Raw genomic sequence first — 19850 nt, forward strand, 5'->3', positions numbered from 1 at the left:
CTGGGGACCGATCACGTCCGACCCGTCCATCTCGGGCACGCCCGGGTGATGCCTCCGGAGAAACGATAGTCTCGGCATCGGAGGGCTGATACAGCGTCAACTCCCGGTCCGCGCCCGCGGCGTCCCCCTGATCGGTGGGTCCGGACCCGTCTGTCGGAGTCGGAGTCGCCTGCCGGCGGGACTTCTTCGCCGGTGGGGCCCCGCTCGGAGGAGCTCGTTTCTTCCTCTGGACTGCTTCCAGTAGGGACGTCCTACCAACAGCCGTTGCCTTGTCCGACTGCATGACGTCGTCGATCTCTGCAAAAAGGACGAGGTGGTCGGAGGTTGAGAAACTGAAGGAAAGAACGAGACGAAAGAGGAGAAAAGAGCTAAAAAAGAAATGGTGGCGGGCTCACGGTCAGTGGGGACCGAGCTCAGACCAACGTTCACCAAGGTATCCTCGGAAATAAGGCAAGCCACCGAGGGGAGCCGGCCCTCGGCAACCAACCCCTTCAAGACGGCGACGCCATCGGATTCCTCCCTCGACAACCTCGATAGGCCAATCGGGGACTTCATCGGCGTCTCCCAGGTTGCCCTGATTCCCCAAGAGGGATCTACGTCAATGAAAAAGAAACGCTCCTTCCAGCCGTGAATGGAGGAAGGAGCCTCCTTGACGAGGCCGCACCCTCGCCGCGCCGCAAAGCACCACCACCCTTTGTCCTGGGGGTGGCCGCTCAGGCCGTAGCATTCCCAAAAGACATTCAGGGTGGCGGAAACCTCGTGCATGCGGCAGAGAACCTGGAAGGCCGTCAGGGCGCGCCATGAGTTCGGCACCAGTTGCGTCGGCGCCACTCTTAAACCCCGAAGCACCTGCACAACTAAGTCCGAGGGGGGAAAGCGAAACCCGGCCTGAAGAATGCCCTCATTGATGGCGACCTTCCCTGGAGGAGGATGGGACATCCTCTCCTCAGGCCCCGGGAGCGTAACATTGCAGGCCTCGGAAAGGTGGTATCGAGCCACGAACCTATCTAGGTCTTCAGCGACCAGCTCCGACTTAATGCGGTCTGCTCTCACTTCGCCCATCCCTAATGGCCAGTGAATCTACGGTCAGGACGGGGTCAAGAAGGGGGAAAGGACCGGAACGACTGGAGTACCCTAATACAAAAGGAGAAAGTATGGAGAGCCTTAAATTGAAGAATGAGGCAACTCACCGGAAGAGAAGGAAGAACGGCTCCGAGAGCGTCAAAGGAGGAGCAAGCGAACAGTCCGACGGCAATGACGGCAGCGCAAAGGAGAAACTCGGAGATGTCTGTAAAGAGAGAGGCGGACGGAGGAGGGCCCCCGGTTAAATAGGCGGAAAGGTGGGTGACGCCACGGTGAGGACGCCTGGCTGCCGAAGGGTCGCTCGCGCCCCAAAGGCGAATCGACGCCATTAAGGAGGGATGTCCGCCGAAATCCTCAGACTGCCAGGTCAGCAACAACCGCCATACGCCATAAAGAAGGCGGGGAGCTCGAAGCGCGCGCGCCTCTCCGAGGGATGGCGGCAATCTCGAAGCATCACTCCCTTCACCCGTTCCCCTTCTGGTTCCAGGCTCGGAAGTGGGGGGCTACTGTTACGGGGGAACTTAGCCACCATGCCCCACGTGACCGGCACGCGCGCCCAGGAAGACTACGGTAGCCCCTTGATCCAGCAATCCGACCCCGAGTCGGACATCTTCGGCTCCGCAGCCCGACCCCGAGTCAGCTGCCCCTTGATCCAGCAATCCGACCCCGAGTCGGACATCTTCGGCTCCGCAGCCCGACCCCGAGTCGGCTGCCCCTTGATCCAGCAATCCGACCCCGAGTCGGACATCTTCGGCTCCGCAGCCCGACCCCGAGTCGGCTGCCCCTTGATTCAGCAATCCGACCCCGAGTCGGACATCTTCGTCTCCGCAGCCCGACCTCGAGTCGGACATCTCTCGACAACGACAAGCTATTCCCCAGAGGCACGCCGCGGCCCTCTGCTCCACTACCCCCAGCAACGGTCGTATCCGGCGCTGCTCCACGATCCCCTGTAACAGCCGTACAAAGCGGAGCTCCACTACGCCCTGTCATGGCCGTACCCAGCGCTGCCCCACGACGCCCTGTAACGGCCATGTCAGTGGCAGCTCCATCGTACTACACGAGGACCAACCCCCCAAAAGGACCCCCCAGCCTGGTATATATGCGGCTGGGGGGAGAAGGGGGAGGGTAAGCAAGAACTTCCAGAGCATTCTCCTACTTGCTACTATTATCTTTCCTTCTCCTCCAATCTCCTCTGACTTGATCGTCGGAGGGCCCCCACTACCCCAGTGGTGGTGCGAGGCTTGCTTGCAGGTTTCCCGGTGGAAAGTGGAGCGCAATCAACACCAACCAAGGCAACCCAAACGGAACCCCGTTCACACCGCTGTGCCAATCGTTCTCGGTTTGGACCACCAGCAACAGTGAACATGTCACCTTGCAAAGAGAGCACAAGTTTCCTCGAGAGCTCTTAATTTTTTAAGTATTATTTCAAAACTGTCAATACATGAGCAACACTTAAAAATCTTGAGACTTATGTTAATTTATGATGTATTAATTCATCCTACTTGTGTAGAAGCATAAATGCAGGGCTCTAACGGTTATAACAATAATTAATAAATATGAAATTTTGAAGGCTATGATATTAATTAATAAATACAGAATTCTGAAGGCTATCATATTAATTAATGTGTTTAAATTCTTTCCATCTAATAGGATTCATATATATATATATATATATATATATATATATATATATATATATATATATATATATATATATATATTCTTCTAAATTTGCAAAATTGCATGAATATTCTTGTAAAATTGCTATTTACTTGTATACCCTTATAAATATTTTTATTTGCACGTTTACCCATTAAAAGTACTTTATTCATTTTAATTTGAAATCGTTAATTTTTTTAACGGTATTAGATGGCGTGGTACATATGCAAAAATAAAGATAAAAATAAGGGTATAATAGCAAAACAAGTGTTTTACAAGGATATACATATAAATATCAATTTTAGAAAGATATTCTAGTAAACTTTGATATTTAGAAGAATATTTATGTAAAAAAGATTCTATAAAATATCTCAAGGTAGTTTTTTTTATAAATTTTTTTCTTTAAATTTTTGGTTGACTTGCCCAAGTCTTCTAGAGAGATTGTAACGCGCGGCGGACGCGCTGTGGACCCGAGCTCATTCTTTGACCACCATCAGCTTGTGGGAAGCTTCCTCGCAAGAACCGCGTCGCTCTTCGCCGGTGTCGTACTCCAGCTGACCCTTTCTATAAATAAGCGACCACACTTTCCTTTCTCCCAACGCATCCCCGGGCAGCAATGGATTTCAGAATGCGTTTCTTCTCCGTTCTCGCTGCTCTCAATTGTGTCTACTTCCCTGGCGACGAGGTAAACCAATCCTCGCTCTCATATCCAGGTACCAATATTTCGGCAGCTCATTAGCTTCTAATTTTTTATTTTCCAGGTGAACTGCGCCGAAGAAGTCGAGGGCCAGCTGGCAGCCGAGATAGATTCGAAAACCCGGCAGAACTGCCCTGAAGTCCAAGAGGTAGATTGCTTCTTGTCCCATGCCGTTCATGTGTTGCTTTAGACTGATCCGGTCCACCTTCGGGTAGCTCCCGGGGGCTGCTGTTGTAGTGGCGAATGGGAGAAGAGGAGCAGCTGATAAAATTGTGATAACCGGGAGCGCCGAGTGCCCGGAAGTGTCTGTTTCCTGGAAAGGGGTTGGCCGGCGGCCGGTGCAGCGGAGTGGTAGCAGGAAGGACTCCCTCGGCAGTACTGAGGTATGTGAATTTGATTAAAAGACGGTTATAGGAGTTGATATCCATGTTTCCTTTTCTTGCTCTTTGTTGATGCTAAGAGGCTCCATGTTTCTCTTTTCTTTTTTTTTTTCTTTTTTCTTTACCGATGGAGGACTTGGAGGATCGGCTGGGGAGAGACATAAGTATCTTAGGTGTGACTCTTGAAGATTCAGATGCAGATGAGGTGAATCCTCACTTTTTTCTTTTCTTTCTTTCTTTTAATATATGAAGGAGGGATTCTCTATAAAAATATATGCTAAGACTATCTAGTTGCCACAGTCACTTCCAAATGGTTAATTTTTTAAACAGTTGATTGTGCTGTTTCCCTCTTTCCTCTTTCCTCTTCAATCTTCCCTTTTCCCTCTCTATCCATGTCCTTGTTTCCCTGCCTGCAATTGGAATACCTTGTTTTTGATCTCTTTAATAAAAATTATTGAATAAGATAAGCACAAGATGCATAAAACACATTGTTGAGATAGAAAATACCATATAACTTAAGCGTCACAGCTTTTAGCTTCACTTTAATGACATCTTTCTTTGAGATGGAAAACACATTGTCGCCTTATTCGGCCATGCCAATGAGGACATCATTTGGTATAGCTCTTAGCCTCAAATAGAATCATTGCAAGCTTAAAGACCCACTACCTCTGTTATGTCATTGAGATTTCGGTTGATTAACACTAGCAAAGATGATGATCAATTAAGGAAAGAAAGAAGTGAAAGAAACTAGAAGGTGCAGGCAAGAATGCACTTCATGCTTGAAGAGGGGAGAAAAATTCTCAGTTACCCCTCTAGTTGTGATAGTAGAATCTGATTCTTGGACATACATGGATAATACAAGATTATTGCATTTGTCAATATCCAATTCTTAGGGTTTATGCAGAGATAGTAGCACCAATGTCTGTTTAGTGGCATGTTTTTTTTCTTCTTTACGGGCATATTGAATTTGCATATGTATATATCATTTCTACAATTTTTTAAAGTCAGAGGGCTTTTTTGCCTTCCTCTAGCAGCACCATCATTCACAAGCTGAAACATGTTGCGGCGGAGAAGATGAGCGCCCCACAACTCATATCCATCAGAACCTTCCTGAAGAGGCGAGTCCGTTCCATGATCACACTGTCAACAATCCATTAGATCAAGTACTCCAGCTAAATTATATGTTACCCACTTCTTTTTTTTGTTTAAAGCAGTCTGTTCTGAAGAGTAATATGATGACTCAAAGTTATTAATGACAGCATCCAGATTTTCCTGGAGCACCCACTGTTAGAGTTTTGCCTGAACCAGCTGGAGATAGTAGAGTAATTGATATGAATCCAGAGTTGGTATGATGAATTCTGAAATATATAACCTCTGCATGTTCTCTTTTATGATAAACTTGGCAACATGGTTATACTAATATCCTGTGGTGTATAAGTTAGCTTTTAACATTCTAATTTTGCACACCGCTGTTCTTACTAGTGAATTTGTCATGTTATTTGATAGCTAGCTCCAAATGGAGGTTTTCAGTCAGTTATTGCTCTCATCTCACTAGTGGCTAATATGTACTAAAAAAAACACTCCATTTTGTAGTCCTCTTGCACTTTTGCTAGCAATATCCATATTACTAGAAGAACTGATGTTATTCAAAGGTAATATATGATTTATTTTTTTTCTGATTTTTAGCAAAAAGTACCTATGTAAGATCCCCCCACCCTCCCAGAAGAAAAAGAGAAAAGAAAAGTAGCAAGATGAAAATGAAGTGAAATATTGTGGGCCACAATAAATGGTGAATCCACCCTTGTGGGTGGCCTTCACTCGATTCATGAGAAACATGAGCTCGTATTAGAGGTTCTCGGTTAAATGTGAGAAAATTGTTTCTTAGGATTCTTGTTTGACATCTGGTTAATAACATTTAATTACACCTATGAGCTCATAAACTACTTTTTTAAGCTGGTTGAAAATTTATAACCCTTCCAATATGATAAAGACAATGAACTAAAATAATGAATTTTCTTAATATGAATAACTGTGCAATATAAAATAAAAATAATTATATCAATAAATTGGAAAACTCCCTTCATCATGGATTATCGATCCATTATTTGGATTTGGTGTAAAAACTTGGATTCCACTCAAACCTGCTCACTGACATGTGTACATGCACGTTATATGTATGTATATGTTTGTAAATATGTACATTCGTATATAAGTACATATGTAGCATGCCAAAAGCTCTTTTGTTCAAAACCTAGGTGCTAGTTCTATCATCTAGTTAGCAGTATGACCAAGGAAACTATGCAATCTTTTGCAATGTTAGTTGAGACAACAGTGATATATGTTAGTACTTACATTATCTTCTGTTGTAGATGCTGATTTTATGAATTAGAATTTACCTTGAAAATTGTTCTATTGATTTTTTTCTATACTATTGTACTTCATATGAATTAAAGCATGTTAAATTCTTAGTTTATTAATGATAGATATGAAATAAATGGATCAAAGATGATACAATGACTTCAAAGTCTTACCTTGGGTGATCTTTTATCTATAGGCTAGATTTGTCAGTTGCAGTTGCCTTCTAGGGTTGGGTAGGTAATATTCAAACATACGCAGCTATTTCTGGTGGCACTAGCTTATAGTTGAACAAGTATTTGGGTAATTGTCATTTCTTGTACATTTCACCGATCATTTAATATGGTTGAAGTCTTTATGGCGACCAACAAACACCTTTTTTATGTTCAGCCATTTCTGTCTTTTGAACAAGTTTCAAGTTTCTTCTCAAATTATAGCTAAAAAAGTGTATAGATGTTACACTTTTCTTTCTCTTTTTATATTCATTCTGGCGATTACATGACGAACGATAATCATACAAAACCAAAAACTATCGATATATGATATGCAAATACATAATGCATACACATACATACATACATATACATACATACATACATATATATATATATATATATATATATATATATATATATATATATATATATACAAACATACATACATATACATACATACATACATACATACAAACATACATACATACATACATACAAACATACATACATACATATACATACATACATACATACATACATATACATACATACATACATACATATACATACACACATACATATATATATATACATACATATATATATATATACACATACATACATATATATATGTTTGTGTGTGTGTGTGTGTGTGATCGTGTGTAGGGATTCTCACCTTTATAGCGATAAAACCTAAGTAAGGTGCCTACCGGTCCACTGGTACCCCAAATATGTCCAATAAATTTGATGTCAATAATTATCATAATTAAGGCATCTAGCCATCCAACAAAATTGACCTGAAATCTTACGTTTTCTCTAACCTTCACTAGTCAAAATTAATTTATCTAACTTAATTATAAGGGGGAATCAAGATTTTTACCACAATTCAAGGTTCGAGTGTAAAGCCCATGCTAGATGGCTTCCTGTCCAGGTGACTGCACCCTAGCAGAATTGAATCACCGGGTTAGGGAGGAAATAAGGGACAAGGCCAACTAGGTGACGTTGGCCAGCATCCCAAATGCAATTAGATCTGAGTGGCAATAGACTAGATCAAGAGGTGAGGACCTAATCTAAGCATGAACAACTTGTCAATGGCTGTCAAAGGCGAGATTCAACAAGATTTGGTGAAGAACGATTGGTGGTAGGAGGTAACAAGGTGGATTCAGGGGACACAGACTAGGATGGGAATGGAAAATCGGCTTAGATCTGGTGTTAGGCCGAGGCATTGGCTCGAGTGCTCGCCTATTAGATCTGACAATAGCATTCGCTCGAGTGCTTCCTAAAGGAGGTTCGGCGTTGGTCTAGCTCTCCTCAGATGCGTTTTGTGGCTATTAGGGCGTCTTCCATAGCTTATCAGGTATGGATGGCCAGGAATACCCGAATTTTTGGCGAGCTTAGTCCGTCCTATGGTTCGTGATGGAGCGGGCTCGGGCACAGGCAATAGAGTTTCTTCATGCAGGTTCGGATCACAGACCTTTGACAGCTCGGGACACCTGGGGCCCCCATATTGCTTCGGCAGCTACTCATACGGTGTTTTTTACTTGGGAGCCCCCACTTCCGAGTTTTCTCAAGATCAAGTTTGATGGCTCAGTCCTGAATGGAGGCAGGAGGGGAGGGGCCGGGTTTGTTATCAGGGGTCCGAGCTCCAGCACGGTGGTAGCAGGGGTTTGTCAGATCTTCGATACCTTAGTCACAGGGGTAGAGCTACGAGTGGCTTGAATGGGACTGTGGTATACGCGGCATGTACTTCAGACGAGCTCCATCCTCTTGGAGGGTGATTCAGCCACGGTGATCAGCTGGGTCCGGAAGAGCCCTCACAGCGATGGAGGAGTTCATCCTTTGCTCCGTGATATAGGGTTGATGAGGGAGGGGATTACTTTTCAGGCTATGCACGTATATCGTGAGGCTAACGGGGCGGCGGACTGAGCGGCGGCGTATGTCGCGAGCCACTCAGGAGGCACCCTATGGGTTGGAAAGGATGACTTGCCTAGTGCATTCCAGGACCTTTTGTTTGCAGATTCTACTGGGTGTATTCGTACCCGTGTTGTATGAAATGTCCGTTTCAGCAAAAAAAAAAAAAAGAAAAACAAGGATAAGGAGAGCATGGGAAATAAGAAGGGAAATCGGGTCTATGATTGGTCAAACTCCCTGGCTCACTAGCCCACCGGTTAGATCCGGTAGCAGGTGATGGAGGCAAAGTCAAAAGAGAAACGGAGAGGGTGCAGGGAATAGAAATCAGGGTGTCTGGCTCAGATCAAGCCCCAGGTTATCAAGCCCCAGGTTGCATGCTTGATACTAAGATCCTGGGTGTCTAACGTCGGCCGAACAGCCGCTGGTATGACCACGATCTAAAGAGGGAGATTGGCAAGGCACATCAAAGAGGAAGAGACCTAGTGATCGGTGTTTGGTAGATCAAGGGTGAGAAGAAGTAAGCAATGGTGGCAGAACAAGGGAATCAATGGATTTGGGCTTGAATCGGCCACCCGACTGAATGGTAACATTCAGCGAGCATGTCGGAGGCATGGGCCGTAGAAGGGAGGAGGAAGAGACTGAAGAAGAGAGGTCTGAGCCTTTTCGAACAAGGGAGGACTTCACTATGAAATAGAGGATCCGTTGATTTATGGGGAACTCGGGCCGATTGCCTACCGAGCGGTAGAGGAGAGTGGGACCGCCGACCATGGAGGTGGCGACCGGGGTGGTAGAGCCTAGAGAAAGGAAGGAGAAAGGGGTGGTGCAGGGTGACTAAATCAGAGCTTCGCTTGAGAAACAGGACCATGGAGAGCAAGGTCTTGAGCTGGCCTCTTGACGGATGGCAGAGTCCAACGTGGAAGTCCAACGGGTGCCCTATCTCGAAACAGGGCAGTTGTGGGGCTCAGGATTGACCTCCGCTCGTGCGATAGGATTCGGAAAGCACTTCGGCCAGCAAGCCACCATAGGGAGAAGCAACAAGAGAAGGGTTCCAGCGAGCTTACTATGGTTTGAATGGGGCACCATAGTGAAGATGATGGTCAATTAAGGAAAGCGGTGAATGAAACTAAACGGTGCAAGAAAGAAAGCACTTTATCCATGAAGAGGGCTGAAATTCTCGCTTACGCCTCGAGTTGCAATATACACAATCTATAGAGTTTATGCAGAGATGGTAGTTCCAATTTCTGTTTATTTACATGATTTTTTTCCTTTACTAGCCTGTTGATCAGATTTGTTCTTCAAATGACTGAATTATCGACCAAGTATTTAAGAATTTACAAGTACTGCCAATTGATCAGAGTATTCATGATATATTCAGAATTACTGAAATATTGATGCTCTTTGTTGTTCCTTAGCAAAGATGATTGACAAATAAGTATCATAAAGTTGATATGCAGGTCTTGGTTGTTTTTTTTGGGGGGGTTCATGAACTCATGCTATTTGTTGCTATTTGTAATTTCCATAATACAAAAATGCATACTTGGCATACTTTGCATATGTACATATCAATTTCTGCAATTTTTTTTAAGCCAAGTGCGGTTTGTTGCCTTCCTCTAGCAGCACCATCATTCACAAGCTGAACAATCCTATGGTGGAGAAGATGAGCATCCCACACCTTATATGCTTCAGAACATGTGTGAAGAGGCAAGTCAGTACCATGATGGCACTGGGAACAATGTATTAGATCTAGTACTCCAGGTAAATTATATGTTATCCGTTTAAAGCAGTGTGTTCTGAAGAGTAAATTATATTGATTCAAAGTTATGTATGAACGACTCAGATTGATGTACCATGGGAGCCAGATTTATCTGCAGCAACCACTGGTAGAGGTGTGCCTGAGCCAGCTGAAAATAATAGAGTAATTGACATGAACTCAGAATTGTTATTATAACCACCCAAATATATAACTTAGATTTCTGCATGTTCTCTTTTATGATAATCTTGGTGATATGATTATACTAACATCCTGTGGTGTATAAGTATGACATTCTAGTTTTTGTACACCGCTATTCTTATTACTGGCCTTGTCTTGTTATTTGATAGCTAGCTCCATACAGAGGTTTTCAGTCAATTGTTCCTCTCATCCCACTAGTGCATAATATGTACTAAAACAAAAAACCAAGGTTTGCCATACCTCTTGGTACTGTACAATACTAGACATACCGTACAGGTACTGAACCGATATGTGGTAATGTACCGTACCAACACTCAGTACGCCAAATCTTACCATACCATACCATGTACCGATATTGTAATAGGATGGTATCGGTATGAGATCTAGTACTGAGATAGTAAACCTCACAGGAAATATTCCATATTGGTGTTATTTTACACTTTTGGTAGCAATATCCATATTACCAGAAAAATTGATGTTACTTAAAGGTTGTATATGATTTATTTTTGTCTGATTTTCAGTGAAGAGTACATATGTTGTCACGCCCCGAACCCATCACCCGGGTCCGGTACGTGACCGGCCGCATGAGCCCTAGAGCAGTGCCCTAAAGATCATGCAAGGCCTAAGATAAACAACAATTCAATAAATCCACAACTAATTAATTAATTCAAATTGACAAATCCGACATGTCCAAATAAACAATCGGTTCAATTACAAGATTTTCAAATGTTCATCAATAAAAGATAAGCTGCTTCTAACTATCTAGCAGTCTGACTCCAGATCGAGCTCACTTCTTGTCCCACCCGACAGATTCTACGAATCCAGTGCCTCTAAAAAAAATGTAAGTGTAGTATGAGCTTTTCCAGCCCAGTAAGAATCGTTACAAATCCACACCAACACAATAATAATATAGATTTGAAAATCATGACAAATCGATGCACATTTCATGAAATCATAAACAATTTCCAAAAGACTCAAATAATCAATATGAGCATGTACATTAAACATCAATGCCAGTCCATCCACACAAGAATAATATAGCATATGATAGCTCATAAATCTTCATTATTGTTTTCAATACTTTTTCTTTTCATTCTATATTAACTTGATCCGGATCAATTAACTTTCCGACTTTTCACTTCTGGCTTTGGACTAACCAAGTTTATGACCCAGTCAAAGACTGCACAAATCCCATGCATAAGCTCGTGGCAGCTATCCCACGCGTAAGCCCGTGGAGGCTATCCTACGCATAAGCTCGTAGAGGCTATCCCACGCGTAAGCCCGTGGAGGCTATCTCACGCATAACCTCGTGGTGGCTATCTTACGCATAAGCTCGTAGAGGCTATCTCATGACAAGGCTAGTCCAAACCATTTTACATGTCTAAGTTCACATGTTTAATCAAAATTTCCATCACATCACATATTTTCATGTATTCTCAAAAATATGATAATTCTTCCCAATTTAATTATTCCAATACTTTCATAATAAACCAAATGCACACCTCATATGTGTCACACAAGCTCATAAAATTAATAACAACATACTGATAAAAATATATCCAACGATAAATCCAATACATGCATAAATAGAGGTGCTTAGATGTAAGGATTCTTACAGAGATTGTAGACTGACTCAAACACGGATCCGAATCACAACCTACGCGCTGGGGTGCTGAGTTTCCTGATCAAAATCTCCTGGCATCGCCGACTCTTCCTCTACAACATCAATTATAAATCACAACTAAATTATTTAATATTTAAATATTCTAAATCATAATTCATATCTACTATAGGGTCTATCACCAGGTCCCCAAACATCTCAATCCCTCCAGATCTAGGGCAGTCGGGGTGGCCCGACTCCCACCTCGTACCACCGGCCTATGTCGTCGCTAGCCATGGCCGCCGCCATGCCGGCGACGGTGGCTGGTCTCGGTGAAAAGACCAAAAGAAAGAAAGGTCCCTCTCTCTTCATGGTTGGGAGTACATCTTCCCTTCCTCCATTTCTTTGGTCTAAGGCAGCAGCCATGATAGTTGTGCCCTCTCCTTCCCCAACCCGACAACACCACTGGCCGAACCATCACCGGCCGCCACTGTTGCAGTCGCCGGCGATGGTGGCCGGCCAAGAGAGAGAGAGAAAGAGGTGGTCTCTTCCTCTTCTTCTCCCAAGAATCGGCATGACCTCTTTCCTCCCTTCCCTCCATCATCAACGGCAGACCACCCTGATGGTGGCTCGGCTCCCCCACCCGACGGCAGCCACAGTGGCTCTCACCGTCGTCACCGGCCGGCGGCCAACCGACGAGAGGAAGAGGGAAAGGGGATGGGATCACGAGGGAGAAAGCCTCGGGTCCACACTTCCCATCTTTAGTTAACCTAGAAATTCCTCACCAAAACCTCCCACAGTCCCGATTCAACCCAGCTTCCATGGATCTCGGCCAACCGGCGGCCGGCGGCGGCAAAAATTCGGAGGAGAGAGACCGAAACAGGGGTACCCTGTTTCGGACTCTTCCCCGACGATCCGCCGGCCAAAATCCCATCCACACGATCCAAAAACCAAGCAATGAAGCACAAGGGCTTACCTCAGTCCGACGGGATGCTCCGGCGACCCTTCCGGCGAGGAATCGATGGAGAAATCCGTGAGTAAACCCACGGATCCGAGGCCTCTTCGTGCGATTGGTGGGGATCCTCGTTATCCTCCTTGACCGGCTGGCTCACAAGATCCGCTGCCTTCTCGGCGCTCAAACTCCCCCCGGCGAGTCGGCTCCCTCCGGCGATCGACCTCTCTAACGCCGCCCCCCCTGCAATCTCCCCTCTTCCACGATCGTGCCTAGGGCACGATCGTAATAGATGGATGGGCTCGGTCTTTTCGGGCTGGCCCATCCATCTCTCTTTTTTTTGGGGGGGGGTATTACATACTCTCCCCCTTAAAATATTTCGTCCTCGAAATTAACTTACTTGAAGCCTCAAACTTTAAAAAAATATGCATCCATTATATCATCCCCGATATTTCAAATAGTCTCCCTCTCGGAGTACCTACTCACAAGATTTTGACATACAAAAATTACAGCATCTCAAAACTTGATCTTTTCTATTTACCACACGTAGTAAGTTCTTTTGATTTCCTTCAAAAGAATTCCAAACTCCCAACCTTGGATTAAAATGCCATAATTATATCCCAAAGAAATTAATTTCTCTTGATTCTACACAGAGATCATAATTGGCTTGACAGAAATAGGAGAAATCTTTAGTATCAAATGCTCTTAATATTCTATAATCATTTTTCTTTTCTTAACTTTGCATGTGATTAAATGATCAATCTTTATCCTAGGAAAACCGCAAACCTGTTCAAATAGGTATATTAACAATGTCAGAGCTAGGAGTCGAAGAACTATGTTAAATCATTCCAGGCCCAAGCTTAATCACAGAGCTATCAATCCGTTAACGCTAAATTTGAGATGCCCCAAAATTCTTCTTAGAATTATCAAAAATAGGAGAGCCCATAACTACTTCCAGTAGGCAAAGAATCAACGATATTCCCCTCTACTAGAAAACTAACTCAAGTCTTCTATAATAATACCTTTCAGATCAAGGTATTACTATTATTATTATTATTATTTTTTCTAATCGGTTTCAAAATAACTCAAACCACTACACTTCCGCTGCGCACTCTGATCTAACTCATCAAATTTTTTAAGTCACAAAATGATTTCTGACCAAAGCATCACTTTGCACCGAGACTAAGATAATCCAAATTTTAAATTTTCAAGTAGAACTAGAGCAAAACCTCTAGATCTTTTTGTCCTCGATTTATATAGAGTATACTTATCATAACTAACCCCCGATCCTTTAGTCAAGTTTAAGGTCACTATGTGATCTCCACAACCTATTTAGAATCCAAAATATCTAGGTTTAATTTAAAGGGGGTAATTCTTGTATTCCCTTTGCAATTTAATTAGAAAATCTACATTGATTTTCCTTCCAACATAATTTACTTCAAACTCAATGGGTTAGAACTGTTGAGCCAATATCACTATGAGTAGGAATAACTCTATCAACCTCCAAATCCTTCTTCACCAAAATCCTTAATGTATGATCAATGTTACATATAATAACTCACATAAGCATCTCACAATCGAAATCTCTACTCAATATTGTATTTTACAATGACAAAGATTTCTAGTTAGATCATAAACCTAGACTTGAGTTCAAGTTAACACATCCAATAGTCTCCAATAATTATAAGAAAAATTCAGTAGCCCAATCCAAATATACAAATTCAAATAATTAGAATACTCCACCAATTTGCATACTATATAGCCTTAAAAATTTAATCCACTAATAGAAATATGCCGATTTACAATATTCAAACATGTCAATTCCAAATATAATCTCCATACAGATTTAACCTCGAAAACATTCTGCACTAATACCACGAAAAAATCTTTCTTAGCCCACTTCAATAATACGGAAGATCTATATATAAGTCACACTCTAATAATTAGTAGCAAAACCAAAAGTACGATTATATCACAACCCATATCAAGTTTGAATTTTCAGGTCATTTAAATAATATCTAAACATCGTATAACCGATATGCCATTGTTGACCTTCCTACACTTATCTTAGGTCAAATCTCTTTTATCATGATCAAAGACAATTTATACTTTCCTTCCGTACTCATCGAAAACCAAACCGATGCATACATTTTATCACAATGCCCAGCGATCTTACACCATAAGCACCGAATTTAATTGTCATGTCCCAAATGATCATAACCTTAAGCTATGATATATTTCTGTCACAATCCCTAATGATCTTAAATGTCAAACTCTAATGCCACTAAGGCTATAGTCCCTAGTGGTCTTAAACCGTAGACTATAATATCATTCCTGTTACAATCTCAAGTAACTATAAACCAAGGCTCTGATAGTTTTTCTATCATAACTCCCTACTCACACTCACCTGAACCTAAACCCTAGGATACCTAAACCTTAAGCTCTGATACCAAATTTGTCACGCCCCAAACCCATCACTCGGGTCGACCACGTGACACGGCCACATATCCCTAAAGTAGAACCCTAGAGATCATGTAAGGCCTAGAAGGTACAAAATTCACTTAAACACCAAAATTAATGATTAATGTAATTAAATCAAATCCAACCAAAATGTACTGATTAATTACATAATTTCAAATGTCCGTAAGCAAAAGATAAATTAACTTCTATCTATCTAGCAGTCAGACTCCTTGCTGATCTCATTTCTCGTCCCATCCGATGGACTCTACAAATCCAGTGCCTCTGAAAAAGAAAGTAAGAGTAGTATGAGCTTTTCCAGCCCAGTAAGAATCCCAACAGCCACACACGATAATAATGATAAAATCATCAAAGTAACAAATAAATGTCATTTCATCATTTCAAAAGCTCAACAAACAACAAGTATATATAACCATTTCATATACATAAATCCTTTTTCACATTATGTGATCCATTCACGTATTACTCTGATTCCCAAGTTTTAGAATTTATCACTTCTGGCTTTGGACTAACCAAGTTCATGTCCCAGTCCAAGACTGCACAAATTCCACGCATAAGCTCGTGGCAGCTATCCCACGCATAAGCCTGTGGAGGCTATCCTACGCATAAGCTCGTAGAGGCTATCCCACGCGTAAGCCCGAGGAGGCTATCCCACGCATCAGCTCGTGGCAGCTATCCTACGCATCAGCTCGTAGAGGCTATCTCATGACAAGGTTAGTCCAACCCATTTTACATGTGTAACAACCCATTTTACATGTCTAGTTTTACATGTTTAATCACATTTCAATCACATCACATATTTTCATAAATTCTAAAAAATATGATAATTCTTTCCAATTTAATTATTCCAATACTTTCATAATAAACCAAATGCACACCTCATATGTGTCACACAAGCTCATAAAATTAATAACAACATACTGATAAAAATATATCCAACAATAAATCCAATACATGCATAAATAGAGGTGCTCAGATGTAAGAATTCTTACAGAGATTGTAGACTGACTCAAACACGGATCCGAATCACAACCTACGCGCTGGGGTGCTGAGTCCCCTGATCAAAATCTCCTAGCACCGCCGACTCTTCCTCTGGAACATCAATTATAAATCACAACTAAATTATTTAATATTTAAATATTCTAAACCATAATTCATATCTACTATAGGGTCCATCATCAGGTCCCCAAACATCTCAATCCCTTCAGATATAGGGCAGTCGGGGTGGCCCAACTCCCACCTCGTACCTCCGGCCTATGTCGTCGCCAGCCATGGCCGCCGCCATGCCGGCGACGGTGGCCGGTCTCGGTGAAAAGACCAAAAGAAAGAAAGGTCCCTCTCTCTTCATGGTCGGGAGTACATCTCCCCTTCCTCCATTTCTTTGGTCCAAGGCAGCAGCCATGATAGTTGTGCCCTCTCCTTCCCCAACTCGACAACACCACTGGCCGAACCATCGCCGGCCGCCACTGTTGCAGTCGCCGGCGATGGTGGCCGGCCAAGAGAGAGAGAAAGAGGTGGTCCCTTCCTCTTCTTCTCCCAAGAACCGGCATGACCTCTTTCCTCCCTTCCCCCCTCCTCCATCATCAATGGCAGACCACCCTGATGGTGGCTCGGCTCCCCCACCCGACGGCAGCCACAGTGGCTCTCACCGTCGTCACCGGCCGGCGGCCAACCGACGAGAGGAAGAGGAAAAGGGGATGGGATCACGAGGGAGAAAGCCTCGGATCCACACTTCCCATCTTTAGTTAACCCTAGAAATTCCTCACCAAAACCTCCCACAGTCCTGATTCAACCCAGCTTCCATGGATCTCGGCCAACCAGCGGCCGGCGGCGGCAAAAATCCGGAGGAGAGAGGCCGAAACAGGGGTATCCTGTTTCGGACTCTTCCCCGACGATCTGCCGGCCAAAATCCCACCCACACGATCCAAAAACCAAGCAATGAAGCACAAGGGCTTACCTCAGTCCGACGGGATGCTCCGGCGACCCTTTGAGCGAGGAATCGGTGGAGAAATCTGTGAGTAAACCCACGGATCCGAGGCCTCTTCGTGCGATTGGTGGGGATCCTCGTTATCCTCCTTGACCGGCCGGCTCACGAGATCTGCCGCCTTCCCGGCACTCAAACTCCCCCCGGCGAGTCGGCTCCCTCCAGCGATCGACCTCTCTAACGCCGCCGCCCCCCCTGCAATCTCCCCTCTTCCATGATCGTGCCTAGGGCACGATCGTAATAGATGGATGGGCCCAGTCTTTTCGGGCCGGCCTGTCCATCTCTCTTTTTTTTTTCTGGGTATTACATATGCAATATCCCCCCACACTAACCCCAGAAGAAAAGACAGAGAAAAGTAACAAGGCGAAAATAAAGTGAAATATCGTGGACCATGATAAATGGTGAATCCAATATTGTGGGCAACCTTCACTCGATTTGTGAGAAACATGAATTCATATTAAAGGTTCTCAGTTAAACATGAAAAAATTGTTTCTTAGGATTTTTGTGAAACCAATAATTACATTCATTAATTAGACCTATGAACCCTTAAACTACCTCCAGTTTAGCTGGCTGAAAATTTATAATCCTTCCAATATGATAAAAATAACAAACTAAAATAATAATTTTTATTAATTTGAACAACAGTACACCATTTGAGACAGTCATTTATTTGGATTTGGTGTAATAACTTGGATACCACTCAGACCATCTTTTTTACCTGGAGTGTGTGTTGTGCACCTGCTCACAGGCATGTGTACATGAATGTTATTTGTATGTATATGTATACAAATATGTATGTATGTGCATGAGTACATATATTAGCATGCCAAAAGTTCTTTTGTCCAAGTTCGATCATCTAATGAGCAGTATGGCCAAGGAAATCATGCAGTCTTTTGCATTGCGAGCTGAGAGAACAGTGATATATGTTGGTACTTTTCATGCTGGCCTTCACTGAGTATTATTGTCTCTTGCAAGAATATCCCAAACACAACCCTTTGGGTTGAAATCCTGTCCATCCAACCTTGCCATTATCTTTGCTGGATTCTATCATCCCTCACCAAGGACCACCTCATCTAGCCAAAATTCTTTCCAAACCCACCATACAGAGGTTCCCCTATCCAACCCAAATAGTGCCCGTGGTGGTCCAACAAGCCCCCAAGTACATTGCTGAACAACCTGAACTACTCTGGGTGAGTTCCCCAACCAATAGTAGCATCCACAGTCAGATTATGGTATCAAAGTTGGGTGGCATTCCTCCATCCATGCTTGTTCTTTTGTTTGCAGCCTGTGTTTGTGCTTGGGCCCATGTTTGCACCCATTCTTACACATGCACCTTATAGACTTTGTTCCTTGTATGCCCATGGTCATGTGTTTTTCCTTCCATTGGCAGATTGACTGGTCTAAGCTTGTTAAGGACATTGGGTGTTTTGGCCTTGCACACAACGCAGACATGCTGACCATGATATACTCTTTTTGAATGTGATGAGTCTACATGTTCAGAACTATGCATGGTGGCTAACTTCAATCTGAGTCCTTGTGACTTGTGTATATTTGGCTGAAGCCCCAAAAGTACATGGACTCTTGAACTTGGCTTCTCTAGCTCTTCAAATTTCACCATCTATCAACATCTATTCTGCATGGTGTTGCCAAGATATGCAGCCCAAGAGGGGGGTGAATTGGGTTTTAAAAATCTTTTTGTCTAGAATGCAGCGGATAAAATATAATTTCAATTTGAAAGATATAAGTGCTTAAACGATGAATGAATAATGGCAGAGATTAAAGTGCAACAGTATAAAGAGACAGGCACACACAAACACAGAGAATTTATAGTGGTTCGGTGTAACCCACACCTACATACACTCGCCAAGACGCTTGAGAATTTCACTATAATCACCCTGATTACAGTATGGTTGTTTTTCGAGCTCCCAACCCAATTCGTTGTTTTTCCGAGATTATAACAAACCCAGTCGGTTTTTCCAGGATCACCAACTATAATCTTAACCCGTTTGTTTTCCGGGCTCACAAACAACCTAGTCGGTTTTCACAGGCTCACCAACCAAAATCTTTACACGTTTTTTTTCGGGTTCATAAACAATCCAGTTGGTTTTCACAGACTCACCAACCAAAATCTTTAAACCTTGTTGAATTTCCTGATTCAACAACTTCCAATTAAGGTTTGGAAGAACCTTTATCAGTTTTAGGGCAAATAAAACTGTTAATGCAGAGTTTAAAGAATATGTAATAAATGCTATAATGATGTAAACAAAGCTTCAATATAAATGAAATAATAAATATGGATTAGAAGCTTTGAAGATGGTTGTTGGCTGCAGTCGAAGATCTTGATAGCACAGCAGCAACTCCTCTGTTGAATATTTCAACTGATTTCCTCACAATACGGTTTTTCCTGGAAAGCTCTTTCGTGAGGATTTTTTTTTCTTTTGAAGCTTGGATTTTGGGTGTTTTGATTTTCTCACTTGATCCTCTCCTCCATCTTCTTTTTCTCTTGGTGTTCCTTTGAATTTATAGGTTACATACTGACCAGAAAGTACCAAGTAGCCATCACACCAAGAAACTATCCGTTGGTA

At 43.0% G+C, this 19850-nt stretch overlaps 1 protein-coding gene across 19 annotated transcripts in view; it reads left to right on the forward strand.

Moving 5' to 3' along the window:
* Nucleotides 1-3211: 3211 nt before the first annotated feature.
* Nucleotides 3212-19850, forward strand: part of LOC103700537 (uncharacterized) — a 48984-nt gene continuing 32345 nt past the window's right edge. For 3 of the 19 annotated variants that reach the window (XM_039121265.2, XM_039121269.2, XM_088719990.2), the window contains exons 1-8: nucleotides 3212-3427; nucleotides 3504-3587; nucleotides 3655-3822; nucleotides 3953-4024; nucleotides 4851-4982; nucleotides 5079-5165; nucleotides 9915-10055; nucleotides 10138-10215. In XM_039121265.2, the coding sequence (XP_038977193.1) occupies nucleotides 3359-3427; nucleotides 3504-3587; nucleotides 3655-3822; nucleotides 3953-4024; nucleotides 4851-4982; nucleotides 5079-5165; nucleotides 9915-10055; nucleotides 10138-10215 (831 nt within the window). In that variant the 5' untranslated portion in view covers nucleotides 3212-3358. The remainder of the gene's footprint in view (nucleotides 3428-3503; nucleotides 3588-3654; nucleotides 3823-3952; nucleotides 4025-4850; nucleotides 4983-5078; nucleotides 5166-9914; nucleotides 10056-10137; nucleotides 10216-19850) is intronic. The other 16 variants (XM_039121267.2, XM_039121270.2, XM_039121268.2 and 13 more) reach the window with 9 other exon arrangements.

The sequence above is a fragment of the Phoenix dactylifera genome, chromosome 4 (assembly GCF_051530095.1).
Source record: "Phoenix dactylifera cultivar Ajwa chromosome 4, Ajwa_hap1_PhDact_Kaust_v1.1, whole genome shotgun sequence".
Taxonomy (NCBI): Eukaryota; Viridiplantae; Streptophyta; class Magnoliopsida; order Arecales; family Arecaceae; genus Phoenix; species Phoenix dactylifera.